We start from the raw sequence: 22,630 nt of genomic DNA on the forward strand, positions 1-22,630 counted from the left end.
GTGCATGATGTAGACCTAGTGCAGTACACTTCAGAGATAGTTCCTTTAATCAGGGAACGATCAAAACAGCCAAAGAGGCGTAAGAGTTATGCAGACCCCAGACGGAGGGATGTGGAGTTTGCAGTGGGCAACTATGTATTCCTGAAGATTTCTCCAATGAAGGGAGTCATGAGATTTGGAAAGAAGGGCAAGTTGGCACCTCGGTATATTGGACCTTTTGAGGTTACTGATAGAGTTGGAGCAGTTGCTCACCGGTTTGAGCTACGAACCAACATTTCTCAAGTTCATCCTGTATTTCACATCTCCATGCTCAGGAAATACATTCCCGATCCTTCTTATGTACTGCAGCCGGATGTGATAGAGCTAAAAGAGAATTTGACATTTGAGGAGCAGCCTGTAGCCATAGTGGACTACCAAGTGAGACAGCTGAGATCAAAACAGATCCCTATGGTTAAGGTTTTGTGGAGGTGTCAGTCAGTGAAAGAGTGCACCTGGGAGTCAGAACGGGACATGCGTAGCAAGTACCCCTATCTGTTCAATGTATAATCATGTGCTTTATTCTGCCTTGTGTAAAAATTCGAGGACGAATTTTCTGTAAGGGGGGAAGAATGTAACACCCCTGATTTTATATATTATTATTGGGCTTCGTGTAGGTATCCTCAATTCGCGGAAATTCGATGCTTGTCCTGGATTCGTGAATTTCCGCATGCATCAGCTACGGAAAAGTCTCGAATTGGATCGAGGTTTTGGCTACCCCACCATTGTCGGGCATCCCGAGCGTTCTCAAGTCGAATCGCAAAGGTAAACCCTAACCTTGCTTTTACGTAATATACTAGTGCTATAATAGAATTAAAAATCCATAAAATATTCGTGGTATCTTATAAAATTACGATACTTTTGCAATAGCTTAGTAATATTTCTAAGGACCGCAAGGTAGTTTTATAATTTTTAGAGCTTATTTGAGCAGTTTTTGCAAAAATGATCAATTATAAGGACTAAATTGAAATTTTACATATTGTGATGAATGATTGATTTGATGGGCCCACGAGGGGCTGTGTGATGTGATTGAGTTGTGGATATATGGATTGTGGATATAGAAGTGTGTTTTGAGCCCTTTTGCAGGTTGGGTAGGTCCTAGGTATAGGGAAGATTCTGCCGGATTTTCGGCACGACTTAGGACGTATTGGTCTTTTTCTTTGTTTGTATTGAGTCAGATTTATTAAATGATTGTAATAAAATTGTCAGGTGAGCCGAGACAGCCTTCTTCCTCCGCCCAGCCGCCACAGTAATTTGTCGTCAAGTCTGTGAGTAAAATATTAATTTTAATTGTAATTTCGATATTATTATATGTTCAGCATGCCCATGCATCACTTATATGCATATATTTATTTAGTTAAACTCTAGGCACGAATTATGTTGCATTCATAACTGTTAATGTGCCATGAATGTTGTTGTGGTAATTTGGAGCAGTGTGCGTGCGTTGGCGTGCGTGTGATGTGGTGTGGACTATGGATAGGGCCAGGCGATCCACGGCTTGAGTAATTGGGACCCGATCCTTCGAGGGGTAGTCACGGCTTGAGTAATTCGGGACCCTCGATTTGGTTATTAAGTGGAAGTCCGAGCTTGAGTAATTCAGGCACGAGTTGGATTTAAGATAGTCGTATAGGGATCGGCTCCCATATGTTATGATTGATACTACGAGTGTGTGAGTGCTCCAAATTACCTTTTTGATGTTATGATGTGAAAATGTTGTGTATGTTGCATTTCACTCTACAGGTTGCATTAGTTTCAGATAGTTATAGAGATTATAGTTAAGATTGATATTTTACTCTCTGAGTCGAACGCTCACTCCTGTTCAAAAATTTTTACAGGCCACAGGAGGATATTTTGTTCTGGGTTAACCTGCTTTTCTACCTCGCAGGTTGTTTATCAATATTGTGTAATTTTAATTACTCCTAGAATTTCCGCATGTGTTAGCAGTAATTATTTGAAATTGGTCTGTAATATTATATTCATGTTGGACCTGTAAACTTAATATTTTAAGTCTGTTTGATGGATTGGATGAGGGAGCTGAGCTCCCATTTATTATTATGTTGATGAGTATGTGGAGGGTGAGCTGAGCTCCCCAATGGATTGTTTATTGTGTTTACAGGTCGGGTGAGTCGAAAACTCCCCGTTGGAAAGTCCATTTTATGGCCGGACTCTGTCCGTTTGTTTTCTTGATATTGGGCCCAAATGGGCCTTAGAGTTGGGTTAATGAATAGTTAAGGCTTACTACGGGCCTCGGGGGCTTTAGGCTGGCCCAGGTCCTAGTGCCGGTCCGGCCCATGAGGTTGGGTCGTGACAAAGAGGGGAGGAGATGAGAGAGGAATGGGGTGACAGGGGAGGGGGGGAACTCCTCCAGATTTTCTTTTGAAAAGTTTTAAGTTTTTTTTAAAATTTTTTAATTTTTTCTTTTAACTCACAGTGGAAGTGATTCAACAGTCACTACGTCACCTCAATTCTCCTTTTTTTTTCTATTCTTTTTTATATTTATAAAATCATAATAATATATATAAAAATAATACTTTTTTGGTATAATTTAATAGGTTCAAAATTCTTTTTAATTAGATTCTAAATAAAATTTATGTATAATTAGACAACAAAGAAAATAAATTTAATAAATATAGTAATAATAATTATTATAATATTTATAAAATTAATAACAATTTCATCAAACTATATTATGATAATTGATTTAATATTAATGGATAAAACTAACCATTTCAATTAAAATTAGACTATTTAATAATTATAAATTAGGTAGATACTATTAAATTAATATTTTAATACCATATAAAAATATAAAATTCGTACTTTAAAATTCAGGTTATTACAATTTTTATTGTGGTAAAAGAATAATTTTGAAACATTACTAAGCACATGAAAAAGAAAGAAGATTTTTTTTTAATGTCCAAATTATATAATAAAATTAATTAAATTTATTAATAAAATAATTAAAGTCGTTAAAATTGAAAATCTTATTTTAATTAATTGGATAAATAGGTCAAAGTCAGTAAAATTAAAATTATTCAAATAATTTCAATTTTTTAAAAAATACATTTTTTTTGTCATTATATATGTTTAATTTAATGTTATTGCAATGAAATTATTAATTTTCTATGAGAGATGTGAAAGTAAAAATAATTTCTTATGATTATGGTTTTTTTTTTATTTGTAACAAAAGATTTTAATTAAAATTTTTTTTATGAATTTCAATAATTTTTTTAAATATTAAGAATAATTATTCTTATTAAAAATTTATATTGTAATATTAAAAAAAAAACTTTATAATATATTTTTAATATCTAAATTTTTCTTATTTAGGCTACTAAAACATTCTAAATTTTATTTTTTTATTAGCTCAATTAATAATAAATAAATTTTGACAAAATATAATTGAAAATTTTTAGATATAATTTTGAACCATTATTTATAGATTTTTAATTTTTAATCGGATTGAGTAATTATTTAATAAAAATCATAAAAATTAAAATGGAATTTATGACATATATAATATTATTTTTTATTCATCAATATGTACAACTAAAAAATAAAAAAAAATCATTTACATGGAAATTAATTAGTGATATATTAAAGTAATTGATTGAGATTTGTTAAGTATATGTTACATACTAACTTATTTCCACTCTTTCTAACTTTTTGATTAAATTTTATTAAATTGAATTATTTTATCATCAATATTACATGATTTTTTTTCTATTATTTTATTAATTTTTTATAGTATAAATTTAAAAATTTATTTAAAATAAAATAAAATTAAAAATTATTAATTATAAAATTTTTATTGTATTAGGTGTCTAAATCAATTATCATAATTTTTATTAAAAATAATTAAAAAAAAACTTAAAATAGAATAGATATTACTGTTGAAGACTACCAAAATCATTTGGATATTTTAAGAGATTAATTTTCCTGGTATTTCTTTTCTCATTTTATTGTCATTTGCACAACTATTTTTATATAATTTTTTAAACTTATTTATATAATTTCATTCATTTTGTATATATTTAATTGGGATTACAGAAATTGCCAGACCCCTTTACCATTTTTATAGTATTTTATTTATATTGTTTTAATTGATTAATTTAATGTTTCTTATTAATTTTATTTTCTTATAATTTTTTGAACTAACATTAGTTAGAAATAAAATGTCATCATGGTAATTTAATATTTTGACAAAAAAATTAAATTTAATTAGATATAGAAAATAATTAAATTACAATAATATAATACTATATAAAAAATTATATATAAAAAACTTAAATCATAAGAATGAATACAAATAACATGCAATGCATGTTATAAAAAAAGTTATTTTAAAATTTTAATAGACAAATTATACTTAAATTATTTTTAACTATTTTCTTACACTCATTAATAAAAAAATTACTTTTTAACAGCGATATTATATTATAGATAGATTTAAAATCGAGATAGTAATTTTAATAAATTAAAAATAAAGATATTTAATTATAATTTTATCAAACTTCAAATTAAATTTTTGAAATGAATCAATTTTGAACTCCATATTAGCCCGACATAAGTGCAATTAAAAATAAAATATTTATGAAAATTTATTTTAATTTTATTATTTTAAATCATACATTTTTTTTTAAAATTTTTTTGTTATATATATATATTAGTCATTAAAGTACGTGTGTTGCATACGTATCAAATAATTTATAATTCGTAATTAATTTTATGTGTATAAATAAATAAAATCTAATTATAATAAATTTTAAATTATTATGCAGATAAATTAAATTTTATTTTAATATATTGAGTGATAATTACAAAAAATAATTTTACAAAAAATAAAATAATAGTAAAAATGCTTATAATTAATTAATTATTTAAAAATTTTAAATGAAAATTTTGTTCACCTTATGACAGACTTATTTTTCAAATAATTTACACTTCATTTATTATTAATTATAATATCCACAAATTTATTGTAAACATTAATGATTTATAGAAAAAGAAATAACATCAAGCAATAATAGTTATGCTCTTTACTTTAAAAATTGATTAAGAATAGTTATAACAAATTATCATAATTTTGGAATTGTTTTAAATTTTGTAAGTAATATTATACAACAAGAAAATCCAATAACAAACATATTTAAAATTAATTAAGTAAATTTTTGCTAAAGATTCTATTCTCAATATCATTTTCTACATGTACTAATAATAATTTAAGTTAAATAACCAAAAAATAAAAGAAAAACTCCAAATAAACATTTTATATAATATGTAAGATTTTTTTTTAAATCATTCAATAAATGAGAAATTTAGAAAAAAAAAGGTTCCATAAATCTTTTCAAATATAGTACGTCTTTATTATTTTTAATTTATAATTTTTTTTTGAAATTTATAATTTTTTTATTTAAAATATAAATATTTTCAAATTATTTAATTTTATTATGTAATTATAAAAATTATTGGAGAATTTAATATTGTTTAAATTATAGTGTAAAAATTAAAATTATATTAAAATTTCGTTAAAAATGTAAAATAGTTTGAGATAAATATTTTGCATGATTAACATGTAATTTTATGTCAAACTATTTATTGGTGGGCATATTGATAAATCTATTCATACTAAGTGTATTTTTATTATCTTTAATTTGTAATTATTATTAAATTTTGTAAATTTTTATCGGAAATATAAATATATTCAATTTATTTAATTTTATGATAATTATAAAACTATTATCATCAAATTTAATAATTTTTAATATATATTATAAAAATAAATTATATTAAAATTTATATAAAAAATTTAGCCTTTTTTAAATCTAATGATGAAAATTTTAAAATTTATTTACCTTAAAATTTAAAGTTGATAATTTATGGATAATCAATATGAAATTAATGTGTAATATTTTTTTTACATATTAAAATAATATTAAAAATAAAAATAAATAGGAAAAATAGGACTTTTTTTATGAAATGAAGATTATTAACCCATCTTATAATTGCATGTATAAATAATAAGTATCAAAATTTATATACCATTATAATTAAAAAAATATATTTTATATAATATAATGCAAAATGTTAAATTCAATAATAATTTTTAGCCTTATCCTTTTTAATAATATTTTTTTATGAAAGATATGTTAATTAATTTGGCTTTTATTGAATTTTTAATTTTATTTACTTTTTCATTAATAATCTAATTATATTTTATAAAAGATAAATAATAAATTCGTAATATTAGTATATAAAATTCTTATTAGATTAGTATTCCTAATAATCTAATTATATTTTATAAATACAAATAACAGATTTGTAAAATTAGTTTATAGACTTCCTATTAAATTAATATTTCTAAATTTTATTCAATTAGAATTCTATATTAATTAATTAATTAATATTTTTCTAGCAATTACATTAAATAATTGTATTAAATATATAAGGGTATTCTTATCAATTTAAAAGTTCACCCCTCATTCGCTTATTTATAAATACAAATTTCTTTTTATAACATGCGTTGCACCACGTTGTACTCATTGTAAATATTTTTAATTTAATTTTTTATACAATTCTATAATTTTTTCATGTCATTTAATTAATAAATGTTAAAATATTTTGTAAATTTATTTTTGTATTTTTTTAAGAATATGTTGTTGAATTTTTTTTTTATATTCAAAATTTATTTTACTTTTGAATTAATGGTTTTAATTAACTCATTTAAGTACTATTTAATTACTTTTTTGTTTTTTTTTATACTTTTTATGTTACATTTAAATTATACATATTTGTGATTTTAAAATTATAAGTTTAATTATATGAAACTTATTTAAAATTCTGTTAGAATTCCTATTATTTATTAAGATTTTATTAATTAATGTATTGATTAATTTACTTTTATTAACCGATTAAAATAAAATAAAATTAATCTTTTATTATTATAATACTTTAGTATTAAACTTTTTATAAATAATTTTTTTTATTAATTTCTCATATATAATAATAATAATTGATTATATTTATCAATTTTTTAAATATTATAATTTAATAAATTTTTAGTTAAAAATAATAGAAAAGTTATTACAATTAGAATATTTTAAAAAATCATAACACATGTTTGGTTTGCTTATATTTTAAAATTAGTATAAACATTTATATTTTATAATGATTTAGCCAATTAAAATTTTGCAATTTCATTCTATTTAAATCTTTATTTTATAATTTTATTCAAAATTATGAAGTCAAAAGTTTTAACCATACAACGTTAAAACTTTAGATATCACTCTTATCAGTTAACTAATATTCTTAATTTATCTTCTGCAGATTGTTCTTTTTGTGGAGTCATTTATTTTTATTGATTAATTAATTTGTTTCAATCAACCTATTAAAATTATATATATATATATATATACTCTTTACCTCAATATATAAATAATAATCTATTTATATGTTATAATATTTATCCACTCATCATACACTATTAGATGGCCAATGATCTATAATTAAAAAAAATATTGAACTATCTTTTTATAATAAACACTTAATTAATTAACAACATTAATCCAATTCAAGTTAAATTAAATAGTCATTTTTTATTTGAATAAATATATAAATATAATTAAATTAAAACAAAATTTATATGGTAAAAAAATGGAAAAGAAGTCTTTTTTTTTTTTTTTTAAATTTTCATTATAATAATACAATCTTATCTTTTTGAATTAATTATGATTGCATAATTCTAGTGAAAAAAAAAATTTTTTTAGTAAGGTAAGATTGTTATTTTTATATTTATTTTAATTATATTTTTGTGACATTATAAATCTTTTAATAATATTATAAATAATATCAAATTTTAAAATATTTTTATTTATTTTAAATTGTAATAAAAAATATTTATTGAGAGGAAATTAAATAGAATTTAAGTATAAATAGAATTAAGAATTTAAAATTTCTATAATCTCTAAAACTAATTTAAATAATAAAAATTTAAAATAAATTAATTTTTAATAGCTAATTAAATTTTAATTTTTATTATTATATTAATAAATTATAGATCACATTTTGAGCAATGTTAATATCCTTCCTCCCTTCATATATTTACATATAATATAGATTTATAATAAATCTTACATACAAATATTTATTTAAAATTTTTTTAATTGAATGTTTAATTAGAATTTCCCAAAGCACATAATGACAGTTTTGAGCTTTTAAATGGGCTTGAGACAAATTTCTTCCAAAAAAGAGAGCCTTTAATTAGCCCAAAACAAGGACCATAGGCATCACGATATAGGCGGCTCCGGAAACCCTAGCACTCTTAGAACCGGACTATAAAAGCCCAAACACACGTTCGGCTGCCGCCCTTGTTTGCTATTGAGAGAGAGACCGAGGGCGAAGATGCAGATATTTGTGAAAACCTTAACCGGGAAAACCATTACTCTCGAGGTTGAGAGCAGCGATACCATCGACAATGTCAAGGCCAAGATCCAGGACAAGGAAGGTATTACTTTTTCCTTCTCCTTTCTGTCTGTTTCCTGGGAAATTTACATTTTACTTTTATATACTCTAATATGAATCTTGGCTTTAGCTTTTGCTTTAGTCCTTTTTCTTGTCTTTTTCATCTCATCAAATAAATTCATTTTCTTATTAGCTCTAATTTGGGAATTTATGATTTTTGTATAGGAATTCCACCTGACCAACAGAGATTGATCTTTGCTGGGAAGCAGCTTGAAGATGGCCGAACCTTGGCTGATTACAATATTCAGAAAGGTGGGTCTCTTTAGTTCAGTAAATAAATATATTAGCTTTATTTTTGTAAATAACTATTTAAGCCGAAGTGGATTTATTTGGTTTGCGGTTGTGCAGAATCAACCCTCCATCTTGTGCTGAGGCTTAGGGGAGGAATTATAGAGCCTTCTCTCATGGCTTTGGCTCGCAAGTACAATCAAGACAAGATGATCTGCCGCAAGTATGTCCTTTTTAACCTCATGTTTAAGTTGTATTTTAATGAAACTTTTTATTAGGTTGTTAAACCTGTGAATGCATTTGAGTGTTTAGTTAAAATATTTTATTTGGAAGTGTTTGCACTTTTTTCTTTTTGCTAACGAATCATGATGAAGCATGTAATTGAGTAACTCCATCGAGTATGAACGGGCATTGGGTGTCTGAATTTAGGAATCTTGTGCAAGATCATGGACCTTTTCCATAACTTCAGGGAACTTACTTAGCTTCTTTGCTATTAAAATTGCACAAGATGTTATACATGTTCCCAATATTAATTTCCATTCTTCAACTTTGTCAGCTGGAACTTTTTACATTCAGTTGATTTTCATGGCTGGTACACGTTCTTTCCCACATTTGTTTTAGTGCAAAATTTCTCTTCAACAATCTATTGTTCATATATGGCGGGAATTATTTTCATTTTCCCTTTTCTTCTTTATGTGCTTTGTCAAGAAATCAAACTTGTGAGAATTGAGAGCTGATCTTGAGTTTGATTTTTACTGAATGACTGTTTACTTTCCAAAATGAACTATTTTTTCTCATTGAGCGATGAAAACTAACAGCAAGTATTATGTTAGATCTTTTAACCATAGATTTAAGTCAGAGTGAATGTGCTTAGGAAGTGGCACATCACTCTTCTTCTGAATTTTTGTTTTTCTCTTCATTCTGCCAATTTCTTTTTCGGGCATTTTTATCTTTTCCTGGCTTTGTTGGTGGGACTATATGTTGAACCCTCTTTTTCTCAGTAGTGCAACGGAGGGCATCCTAGTCCCAAGATTGATTTCCATTATCATCTTTATCAACTGAGCTCATTTGCTTGCAGTTGATTTTACTGGATGGTATATGTTATATGTGTATGTAAGTAAATTTGCATGCATATTTTAATTAGTGGGAAATTAACTAAAGCATTTGATTAATTATTAACTGTTCATTATTGGTTTGTAGGTGTTATGCTCGTCTGCATCCAAGGGCTGTAAACTGCCGAAAGAAGAAATGCGGTCATAGCAATCAGGTTATCCTGTTGATTTCAACATTTGGTGTCCCGCATTTAGCTTCTAAGAATTTAGCTTTTTCTATGTTAAATTGAATCTCTCCTTCAGAATACCTGAACCTTCTTTTTTCTTCTTTGCAGTTGAGGCCTAAGAAGAAGATCAAGTAAACTCTGATGCAGAATAGTGATTTTTGGGCATTTAAAGATTTGAGCATTAGATTTGTTGTTTCACCATGCGGGTGGTTTTAAATATGTTCGTTGTGGATTTAGCAAAATTCTATGTTAAACTTTTATTCAATGCTGTTAAATTGAGCTGATTTCTATTTTTGAAATTGTGATCTGAAATTTTGTGTTAGTAGAAAGTACTTCTAGTCGAGCTTGAGTGGAATATCTCCTCTTCAACTGGAATGAAAAATTTCTTCTATACTTGAAGTGAAAGGAACCCTTTGGTTCTAAAAATGGAGGAATGTAATCACACACTTGAATATCATAACAATTGAGCTTGCATAGAACAAACTTGTCTATAGATTGTACAGAACGATGGGTGATTACAAGTTGGTAGATGGAATTCATTAAGTTTGAGCAAAGCCTTCGTGAGGAATGGTGGAAAAAAGGAGGGACGAAATTTGGGAAGTAAAATTTAAGTATTACAAGTGGAAAATAACATGTAGGATTCGGCCAAAAGGTTGATTCAGCTCCTTGGTTGAGATAGCAAAAAATTTGTCTGATTAGGTCTCATGGGATTCGTTAAGGGTGAGAAGATCTGTAATTTATGAGATTTGAATCTCATCTCTTATTTGCAAATTTATCAAAGGGTTAAACATTATTTTTATTATAAATTAATTCGTTCAAACTACAAAACACCCAAAAATTTTATTGAATGTTAGTGAATCATAACATAGTACACAAGGATGCTTATTAATTCTATCTTTAGCTCAACTTCTTCTGCACCTTCTCAAATCCTAATTGGTGCATTCATTAGAGGCTTCTTCATGCTCCAAGCATTGAGGTTCTCCACTTTAATAGTTTCAGACCCATTATTGAACACAAACAAGTGAGCCTTCCCAAACACAGCCAAAGTAGGATAAACCCTAGATAAGATCACAGTTTTGCCTTCAGCTCCAAAACTTTCTACCACTGAATTATCAATCAAACTCCTAAGTGAAAGCTTCTTCTTTGTTAAATGTACATCAACCCACCCAGCAAAAGGTGGTTTATATAGTCCACTCCCTAAAGAAGAGCTGTTCAAAGAAGATCCGAGATATATCAAAATTAGGATATGAAACCATAAAAAGAGAATTTGTAAGGAATAAAAAAACAAACCTTCTTGCATCAGAACATAGGAGAACAACATGCTTGGTTTGTGCTTTGAATATTCTAAAGAAGACAGGAGTAAATTCTTCTAGCTTTTCTGAGGCTAGTGTCAAGAGCCCAAATGGTCCAAGACCACCTTGAACTTTGGATCCCTTTTGAGCGCAAACATCTAGTGCATCAATGTTTGCCCATTTAGGGTCAAATCTTTCAGCTTTATCAAGGCTTGGGAATGAGAAGGTAACATCAACATCAGCCTGTCAATACAGCAAGAATGTCATAATTATTTTAACTTTCACTCCATTAGAATTTAAATATTATTCAAGACGGGATTCAAAATCTAATATCTTTTCCCTTTCTAAAATTTACAAACCTGTGCAGCAGTGATGCCTTTTACTTCAATATGTTCTCCCTTTTGGAGCTTTTGATTGCCTAATTGAACCTTTGGCCCTCTTAAAGTCTCCAATTCTTCAACAGGCCATTGTAGCACTTGTTTTCCATTAGCATCTAGCCATATCTTCCTTGGAATGGCCTATAACAATATAACCAAGAAAAAATTTACAAAAAATTCAATTAAACAGTGTTAGTAACCAAATTATCTACAAGCAATTACCTGGATTCCAGCCCATCCCTTCTCCTTATCATCCTTTACAGAATCAGATTCATTAGCCCAACCCCACAAAATCCTCCTATTCTTACTTGGGTCAAAGAAAGTCTTGGAAGCATAAAAGTTTCCATAATCAAATCTAAGTCCAGCCCACCCATCAACAGAAGTATTATCCGGAATATACCTATCCTTCTTCAAATCATAAGTACCAACTGTGTAATACTCATATCTTGTACGGTCCAAGCTAACCTTGAATACATGCTTTATATTTTCCTCAACAACTGAAGTATCCAACCCGTTTTGACCGGATAATGAAACCGGAAAGAAATCCGGGCATTCCCACATACCAGTTTTCGCAGCTGAATGAAGGGGGTGTTTTGCTTTAACCCATCGCTTAAAATCCTTGCTCCTATACAAATATGCAATACCTCTATGCTTCCTCCTACTCCCTATCAAGGTCCTCCAATGCCCATCAACCCACCAGGCGGTAGTCGGATCACGGAATGCACTAGCATTCACGCTTTTATCCGGATCCACGAGTGGATTGTCATCAGGCTTGACCCATTCACGGAGATATGGATCAGACAAATTCTTGGGTACTGCATAGTTTTGGATTTGGCGTTGTTTAGGGTCAATTCCAGTGTAAAGGATTACAGGTTTGTTGCCTGGAAGAATAGTTGCTGACCCAGACCAACATCCGTTTATATCAAACCATTTTGATGGGTAGATTGCACGATCAAGGGCTTCCCAATTGATTAAATCCTTTGATACAGAATGAGCCCAAACTATGTTGCCCCACACTGCACCTTTTGGGTTGTATTGGTAGAACAAATGGTATATCCCATTGTAATACATTGGCCCTAAAAAATTTTGTTTTACACAACCCCTGTTAAACAATAAAACTTACAAGAAATGGAAAATAAAATTTGAAGTTTCATGTTCTGAAAATACTCACCATTTGGATCTATTTGAAGTGTAAATTTTTCCAGCAAAATTTCAGCAGCCAATGCACATACACCACAAAAACAGATGAAAAAAAAAAATGTTAATTATTCTTTTTTAATTTACATCCGTTTGAATTAAGTGTAACATAATTTATTAATATATTATATCATATAATATATATTTTTTTCTTAATTTCTTGCAGAGAAAAGCGTAGTAGCAGCAATATGTGAAACACGAAAAGTTGCAAAAAGAGTCATGTGAGAACTGCCGCCTGAACATGAACCTTTTTCCTCCTGGAATTTATTTCACCAGTGCAAGTGCATAGCCAATGGCCACAGAACAACATAATAAAATATTGAAAATTAATGAAAAGCCAAAACAAAAATCGAGCTTTGTTTTGATGGAATAAGTGAATTGGGAAATTAAAAAAAGTAAATTTATTTAATTAGGGGTAAGTATTATTATTTATTTATTTTTTTTTTAACTTTTGAAGAAGTTATTCATTTGAATGAAAGATTAGTGTTCTCCATAGATACATAATTATAGTTATTTTCTAAATTAAGGACTAGTGGATCTCATATATTGTGAGAGAGAGTCAATGCTCCAACAACGCACAATAATCTCTCCATTTGAACCAAACAAGTCACAAATGTGCACAGAGAGCGAGAGAGAGAGCACATCCACATATATGATATGTGAGCATGCAAGTGGCCTAACCAATAGAGTGTCCTCAATGTGGATCACTAAGTACCACTATAAAATGGGCAACCTTGCAAATTAGAACATGTGGTACTTACAAAGGATGATTGCCTTTAAACAGTAAGGAGAAGATGAATTCTCGCAAGGATAGCACTACCCTTGTATGTAGCGCTGTAAATGTTTGATGGAAAATAGAGTACCAAAACTTGGTTGCCCACCAAAGCTAATTAAAATGTTATTCATCTTTTTTAGGGCAAATCATCAATTCCTGCTAATACTTTTTTAGCCCAAAAAAAATCCTAATAGGGCATTTGTGCTTTGTAAGCATTAAAGCCATTGTCAAATTACTTGATCTGTAGGCAGAATGGAATCCCCAATACAAATGAAAGCTCCAAAAAGTATTATAAAATTGTGAAAAGAACATGTATGTCCAAACAAATAATAAAATAAATCCACATAAAACAAAGTTATAATTCATCCAAATTCGAAAACAAAGAAGAATAACTTCTATGGGACCCAAGAGTTTGGCAACTCCAAGACTACAGCCAAGAGAAGGGCCAAACATGATTACATGTGTGTTGACTCAAATTTTATGAAAATTGGGAATTTGTCCTTATATCCACTTGGCAACAAAGACTTAATATTGTTTGTCATTTGGAAGATTTTGGTTTTGGGTTTGTGTACACAGAAGGCCTTTTATTCCTTTTGTCCTTAAAAAATTGTAACACTCCATTGCTATACCAAAATTACAAGTATCAAGAATTCAAACACACCGATTGTTCATTATTATTTTCAAAATCTATTAAATCAAATGTTTGTTGTAGTATCGAAAGCATTAGTGCAATGCTTCTCATCAACTCAAAAAAAAAAAAAAAAAGCGCTTAAATGTATTGAAAAAAAAAATTAAAAAATCAACAAATATTTGCAATAATGAAAAAACTGTTGCTGATGTCTGCAACCCACTTTAGACTTTTACAAGCAATATCAGAGGGAAAAATTATTTTCAACGCATCACATCGTGCAAATTTAGCCAAAAAAAAAGTTGCACTGTTAATAAATATAAAGTATTGAAGAGAGGATAATAGATATATATGTATATATGTGGATACCGTTGATCCAGTGCTTGGGAGGCTGGAAGTGGAAGCCAGTTCTGTGGACTTGATTGACCTTCACGGCTTGAAGATTCTGATACTGAGTGTAAACCTTGTGAGATCCCAAAACGCCGCCATTGTTACACAAGACTAATAGAAAAGAGAAGGCTGCAAGAAACTTTAACGCAGCCATGACCAAGATGAATCCACCTAGGTATCAGATAAGAAGAGGAGGAAAGAAAGAAGGAAACCTTATCTTTAATGAGAGAGAGGAGGCTAGGAATGAAGATTTTGCGCAGGAAAGAGAGGATATATAAAGTTAGTGGGTGGGTTATTCTTGGAAGCAGTTATAGAAATAAGGTCTTAATTATAATTATAATTTATTATTTTCTTTTTTTGTTTTAAATAAGATAAACCACAAGTATCTCTTAACCTATTAATTTGTTCACATAGAAAAAATCCATTATGAATAAGAAGCTCCCAACCAAGATTTTATAATTAAATTATTTTATGATAATACAACCATATATGATAATACAATAGTAAAGGAAGCAACCATGTTTATGGCTTTTCCAGAACATGCTGTGATAATATGACAAAACTACTTAAAATTTCTCTTTCTATAAATATGTAATATTTTAATTTCCAGATCTTACTCAGTGTTTTTTTTTTCTATATAATTTAATTAGTTAATTATAGATGAGTCTTTATTTGTCATTTTCTATTAATTACTTTGCAGTAGGTTTGGCAAGTTCTACAAAACTTCTATATCTAGTTATCCAATCATATTTTTCTTTTTTTAAAAAGCAAAGTATTAATATATATTTTTTTAGTCGTTTGATTAGGGTGTAACTGACTTAGTCGAGTTTTGAAGAGTTTAAATTTGATTCGTTAAAATTTTTCGAATTTGAGCTAAGCTAAAGTTCAACTTATGTTAAGATCGAGCCGAATATTTGTAAGTTTAAGTTTGACTTGTTTAGAAACGAACCGTAAAGAGAAATCGAGCTAAATCAAATTTTTTATCAAACTGGATTTCAAGCAGCTTATGAGTAATTGGATTTATTTACATAGTGATTTTTAAAATTAAGATTATGAATTTCTAACTATGTATTTTTAATTTTCTCATATATATAAAAAAACTTAATTTTTATAAAAAATTAATTTTATATTACAAATACCTGTATTTAATAAATATATTTTATATATTAATTATATCATAATTTTAAACAATATATTATTTTAAGAACATTTATAAATAAAATAATAAATATTCATAATATAATAAAATATAATAATTAATATAAAATTTTTTACAAATGAGTCTATTTACGAGTCTATTTAATAAATTTGCTCACAAGTCAACTCGCAAGCTTATAAACAGCTGGCTAGGAGGTTTAATGAGCCAAATAATAGAAGTTTGAATACAATTCATTTATTAAATAGCCTAAAAATTGAGCTCAAATTTAACTCATTTTCTAAATAAATTGAACCGAAATAAACTGTTATGAAACTGAATTTCAAACAACTCACAAATAATTTGATTCATTTACGTCCTACATTTGATTAAAATTTTAAAATAGGAGTAGGTCCTCTCACTTTAGAAATAAAATAAATGATAATTGCAATAAATTTGAAAGAAGAAAAGAAAAGGAATAATTGAGTGGCTTCATCTAGAAATTTTTATTTCTTGTTTAGCTTTTTGGTTTTAAATTTATCTTATTTTAGTATAATTTACTCATCAATTTTATTTTTTTTTATCAAGGTTATCCTAATAATAAATTATATTTAAATTCCTTATATCCTCAAATTGGATATAATTGTAAGGATATAAACATAGAAAATATTACAAGTCAAAATCAAGGGCGGATCTACCATACCTTGAGATAATTTTATCATTTAAAATTCTATATATGCATTACATTTAATTTTTTATATGAACCCACTAAAATTATTTTTTCTACTACATCAAAATTTTTAAAAATTATTATAAATCATAAATTTAGATTTATTATTTTGACAATTATTATATTTATTGTATAATAATTGTCATTTATACTGATAATTATTATACTTTTTGTACTTATTATTTTGACAATTGGCAAATAATATATAAAAAATTTATTGTATTAATTTGTTTATTTATGAAATTAACATTGATATTACCCATTATAATTATAAATATAAAAGGATATTTTAGTAATAAAAATGGTAAAATTTGATTACAGAATTGAATAAGAGATTGATTAAGCCATCAAGCAAAACTTTTTAGAAAATAAAAACTCATTGAAAATAATTGCAAATTTATTATTATAGTGAGAATTTATCATTCTATCAAATTGTTTTCTTTTTCATATAATTATTATTACACATTAAAAATTTACATATATTATTATTATTATTATTATTATTTTTTACTATCGATAAATAATTTATTATTATATATAATACTTTATCTCCTTTAAATTAAGTAAAATAATTTTTTTTTACTCATCTACTCAATTTCTTGACTTATTTTCTTTTTATCTTGTGTATGTATGTATTTTTTATTAATTTTAAAAAATTATATTATTAATAAATATTATAACTAATGAATATCACATGGCATTTTCTAGAAAATGGGAGAAGATGTAACTCAACCAAGCGTAGATATAGACATGACTCAAAAGTAGTAGGATATGACTCATCATGAGGCGATACAAAGTTTCAACCCATTAGTAATCATGTTTTGTTCTTTATGCAATAAGTCAATGCCCTATTTATATGCTTCCATCCACTATATTTTTTTTTTCAATTATTGGCTTTTTATCTTGTAATTTTATTTACGTATCAAATATTAATTGTAGATACCATATTTTGGCCGACTTCCGAAGTCAAAGAACTTTAAAATCGACTTTATTATCCGCTCTCAACCGATGTCCTTCGATCACAAATGGCTTTTCCGATCTCTTATCAGATGGGTTCGAATCAATATTGGGTCTCCGGACCATACAATCTTGCCTACTGATACTCTCCGATCTCTCTGTATAAATATTGTAGAACTTCATTCGACTAATGAGATGATCGGACTTCTCATTTGAAGACCCTAGATTTTCCTTAAAACAAAGTTAAGGTTGCTATCCGGTCTAATGACGATTCCAATATTAAGAGTTCAAGTCAAGTCTTTGTAATTCTAATTTTCTAAAGTTTTACCAGGTATTTGATCATGGCTTAGTCCGATCTCATGCTTATGTGTAATATTTTTTCGATCTCTTATACTCTGATTAATAATCGCTTTCAAGTTTAATGTTCAAATACGTTCAAACAATTAAGTACTCATACAACTTGGACGCTTTCCGATCTCATCAAGAAATTCAACATAAAAAGGGATTTCTATTCATTTCAAAGTAAAATATATACAAGTCATTCAGTAGGTGGATCACCCCCAGCTGCTCCCCAGGTACATCATCCGCTCCCCAGGTACATCATCCGCTCTCTGATTTTCTCTCTCTCTCTCCAGCTCCTCGTCGCTCTCCTCTTCGGCCTCTGGAATGAGCTGATTCATCCAGGAGAAGTCCTCCTCAGGATAACACTTCCTCAGCTCGACCAAGAGATCATTATGGGCATTCACATATGCTCCAGCCTCTTTTGTTGTGCTTTCCTCTTCCTTGGCCTGGAGCTCCTCCTCCTTCGCTCGAAGCTCCTCAGAAAAATGAGCGAGATCGGCAGATCGACCAGCCCGGGAGTCTTCAAGTTTTCGCTCTATCTCTACTATTCTCTCTTGGTAATGCTTCATCCGATCTTCCATTCTGGCGATATAGTCATTAGCAGAGGAGGGTTGAGCTTGTGTAGCTGAGGCATCCTGGATCGCCTTAAGAATCTTCCTCCTTGAGGCGTGTGCTTTCTCTCGGATCACATGTTGATTGGCAATAGCCTCCAAGCCCAAGCTCATTGTCTGAGTTAGAATATCATCGATGCTCTCCTCTGTTAATCTGTTCCGATCTTCTTGGAAGCAGATAGAGGTGCCTATGACTTTGGCTAACCCGGGGTTCCCTCGGGTGGAACGATTCCTTTCTAGTAATTGGATCAGGAGTTGAGCACCCAGAGAAAGCATCCTAACAGTAGGACCAGAAGACTCCCCTTCCACATTGGAAGAGATGAGAGGAGGCGAGGGAGGCGGAAGTTCGATCTGCTGAGGAGGAGGAATGACGACTTTTGCTTCTGGGATCGACTACTTCTGAGGTCGGGGAGGGGAGCTCGGCATCTCTACCAATTCTCGCTGAGGAGTCTAAGCAGCAATAACAGTGGCCTCCTTCATCGCCCATACCTTTCGAGAGACCTCCCTTTTTCGCTTGCAGCTCTCCTTAGAAGTGTCTCCACCAGCCATACAGAGAAGAAGTTAGTGAGTTTGCTAAGATTCAGAGGCTAGAGATATGGATTGTACCAGGACCGAGGTAAGAGAGCTGAAGCTCGTAGTCTTCATCAGTGATCAGCCGCATCATCCACCACTTCAGTTCGGCCATAATCGCATCTAAGCACGAGAATTTGTGGGTGGATGCCTGAGACTTTAACTCTTTCACCATGGCGTCTTCGTCCTTATTTAAGGTGATCTTCTTCGAGATCGAAGCGACCAAGTGTTGCCAACTTCGTGGGATACCCTCAAAGTTGTTTGAAATTTTGCTCCTCAATATAAAGAATCGGTTCTTCCAGTTCTTCAGCGAAGAAGGGAGATCGGTGAAGAGCCTACAGTTCGACTTTGCCTGAAAGAACCAAAACTCATCATCCTTCCTTCGGGCAAGCCTGTGCAGCTCGGCAAAGACTTTAGTCATGGGCTCTAGTTTCTTAGCTCGGCAGAGACCCCGAAAGGCTACCAAAGTGCTCCAGGAGTTCGGATGCACTTGAGCTACCGAGACACGGTGGAACTTTAGGATGGCTTTGTAAAATTCGTTCAAAGGAAAACAGAGTCCGGCTTTCAGCTTCTCTTCGTATACCATGATAAGATCACCTTCATCAAAGAAGTGATCGGCCCGAAGATCGCCATGGCATTTGATTAACTCAAAAGAGTAGATCCACAGATTATACTCTTGGCTTATAGATTGGAGATCGGTTTCTCTCAGGACTCATCAACTGGCAGGTTTTCTCTTCTCAAAGACGCTTTTCGCCTCGGTCTGGTGGTCGAACTAGTAACCGAAACGATGGCTGTGTTGGGACATCCTCTTGGCCCAGTCGCATCGCTTTCTTCTGAGGTCCACAAAATATGGACAGAAGGTGGGCTTGTAGCTCTCTGAGCCTCGGCGTGGCTCATTTTCGGAAAAACAAAAGAAATTAACCAAGAAAAGAAATCAAAACCTTTACCAGAGTGTGATTAGCACCTGAAAACTTGAGAAAACGAGAGAAAATGCTAAGATTGCTAGAGAAGCTCTAAAAATGACATAAGGAGACAACTGGCTCACCTCTCCCCTTTTTATACCCGTCTGAGCATTAAATGCTCGCGAAGTCCCAAGCGATGCATCGGTTAGTGGAATCAGCTGCCTCTTTGACACGTCACAAGAAGGTTCTAGAAACATAATAAAATCGAATAAATGAGATCAGTTAGTCAGGGTCATCGGATTGAGCAAACTTCCAAAACCACAAATCAGCTAATGGCGATTCATTTAGAGATCAGATCGGATACACATATAAGAGATTAGAAAATAACTAATGCAATAATAAGACAAACATTTAAACAAAAATTTCATTTCATTTCCAAAAGATCGGATTATATCATTTGGGTGATCTCAACAGATCAGATTACATCATTAGCACGATCTCTAAACATCGAATTACATCATTTGAGCGATCTCTAAAGATCAGCACTACATCCTACCTAGCTTAAGACTACTCCGAGGTTCAAAAAGCAGGCCTATGTTAAAGCCTAGTCTTGTGGTTGAATCAAAAGATGTGTTTGATCAGAAAGCCAGCCACAAATATTGGTTAGATGTGCAGCTCAGATGGGGTGACTATGACTCTCATGATATTGAGCGGAATCATTGCCGATGTCATTGACCAGAACCGAGCTGTAGTCAGGATGCCTGATGTAGATGGGAGCCAAATAAACTTCAAGAGGCATTCACCGACATTAAGATTGAAATTAGCAGTCCTCTTGCCCAAGATCGGTCCACCGATTACACCGGTAGATCAATTCGAGATCGGCACGATCGTCACTTTCAATCTTGATTGGTAAATTAGTCTGGTTCCCTTACTGTCATCAGATAATGTCCTCATGATTCTCCGATCGTTGGAGTCATAAATTTTCAGGTGAAGGACAAAGAAAACAGTCAGAAAAAGATCAAAAGCAGCCACCATAATCAGAATTATTACCAGAGAAGCTAGAATTGGAGAAATGGAGCATTGAAAAACTGAAGGAGGAAAATTAAAGTGTGAAGGGGATTTCCCGTAGGTACATATATATAGGGCCTGGACATTTATTGCATACAGAAACTGAAGTGGATGCATCGGTAACTGAAGAATTAATTGTTTTGACCAAGGCAAGTCAGATAAAGAGGAAAAATCTAGAATGGGAGAGATCGGGAAATGAGGGGGGACCCGATATGAGAGAGATCGGAAAATGAGAGGGTCATAATAGGGAGATCGGAAGAAAATAGAGATCGAAAAGCGTGGAGAGAATAAATAACTTTCAATCAACTCTCTTCATCATCAGAGCCGAGTTAGTTAAAGCGTTGCAGGCGTGATCAAATCCTCACCACACGCCTCATCTGCAGAAACACCCACCTAGTTGACAGACGCTAAAACAGTTATGGCAGTCCTGTACATCTTGATCTCCACCGATGATCATAATCGTAAGGATGGACCCAGAGCCCTTGGATCAAAAAGCAGATGACTGGTTCGATGCTTTTTATTCCCAGCCGTTGGATCCATCTTGTAAGGCAAGGCCCTGAGCCTTTGGATTAAAAGAAGAAATGACAGATATTCTGAACGGAATCCCGACCCTCCATTTTGATTCTCTTTAATTCTCAGATATCAGATTATGTCCTTTTGAATCAAAACCCTCTGTCTCCCCTGGTGAGATCCTGACCCTTCATTATGGGCACCCATTCCCTATAAATACCTGCATGCAATACTATAGAAGAGACGAACGAAAAACAAGAAGGTGGTGATTATAGTGGAAAGGCTCTGAAATTTGATTCAGTCTTGCTACTTGCCATTCTGAGCTTCCAAAGTATTGAGAAACTTTAGAAACCAGTTTTCTTAAGTATTTCACTAAAAGGAGCTCTAAGTCTTGAAACTTCCATTTTTAGTTTCTGTGCAATCATCTTCACATCACCTCATTCCCACTGCTTTAGTATTTGGCACTGCCTTCCGAGTCCAACTTTGTTCTGACCTGGTTCCCATTACTTCGAGTGAGTTCTAGTCTTTCAGCCGATAGCTCTTATCTCTATAAGATCTGTGGATTTTGGAGTCAGCTCAACTGTCTCCTCAATTTCCCACAGGTGAGTATCTAGACTGTCATTTTATCGAATACTCATGACTTATTTTCTCCGTTTTTATTCTTACAATTTCTTTTATATTCAATCACACTAAAATCTCAAAGTAGATTATCTAGGCCAATAGTTATTTCCTGGGTCTTCTTTTTCTATTCATTCGTAAACTCTATTTATCTTCTCTTAGTTTTCATTTCCTTCGAGAATAGACGTTCAGGTCATAGACAACTTCTAGATAATATAAAGGATATAGGTAGAAGTATCTTAACATGAGAGCTTCGAGCCTGAATGAATAAAAATGGCAAAAGATAGGTGTAGCAAAAGGTCGAATAGATTGGAAATAAGAATAGGTCAAATAAACAAGTTATGAGATCGGGCCTCAGAATGAAACTAGGAGAAAATACAATAAATTGGGAATCGAGATAGGATCGGATCCCGGACTAGCAACTAAAGAGAGATCGGATGTCGTTAATCAAAGAGTTCTGATAAG

At 30.6% G+C, this 22,630-nt stretch overlaps 2 protein-coding genes across 2 annotated transcripts; one reads left to right on the forward strand and one right to left on the reverse strand.

Annotated features, from left to right (window-relative positions):
• Positions 1 to 8,360: 8,360 nt before the first annotated feature.
• LOC110650693 (ubiquitin-60S ribosomal protein L40) lies at positions 8,361 to 10,362 on the forward strand. Its single transcript, XM_021805788.2, has 5 exons — positions 8,361 to 8,539; positions 8,722 to 8,808; positions 8,905 to 9,007; positions 9,985 to 10,051; positions 10,172 to 10,362. Exons 1-5 carry the CDS (start codon positions 8,437 to 8,439, stop codon positions 10,196 to 10,198), a joined length of 387 nt encoding a protein of 128 aa, XP_021661480.1. The 5' UTR covers positions 8,361 to 8,436; the 3' UTR covers positions 10,199 to 10,362.
• Positions 10,363 to 10,881: 519 nt separating this feature from the next.
• Positions 10,882 to 14,430, reverse strand: LOC110650692 (beta-fructofuranosidase, insoluble isoenzyme 1). The gene is made up of 5 exons (XM_058147411.1): positions 12,904 to 14,430; positions 11,955 to 12,808; positions 11,715 to 11,873; positions 11,354 to 11,598; positions 10,882 to 11,271 (listed from the first exon to the last, which is right to left on the reverse strand). Exons 2-5 carry the CDS (start codon positions 12,801 to 12,803, stop codon positions 10,986 to 10,988), a joined length of 1,539 nt encoding a protein of 512 aa, XP_058003394.1. The 5' UTR covers positions 12,804 to 12,808; positions 12,904 to 14,430; the 3' UTR covers positions 10,882 to 10,985.
• Positions 14,431 to 22,630: the final 8,200 nt, after the last annotated feature.

Source organism: Hevea brasiliensis, chromosome 5 (genome assembly GCF_030052815.1).
Source record: "Hevea brasiliensis isolate MT/VB/25A 57/8 chromosome 5, ASM3005281v1, whole genome shotgun sequence".
In the NCBI taxonomy this organism is placed as follows: domain Eukaryota; kingdom Viridiplantae; phylum Streptophyta; class Magnoliopsida; order Malpighiales; family Euphorbiaceae; genus Hevea; species Hevea brasiliensis.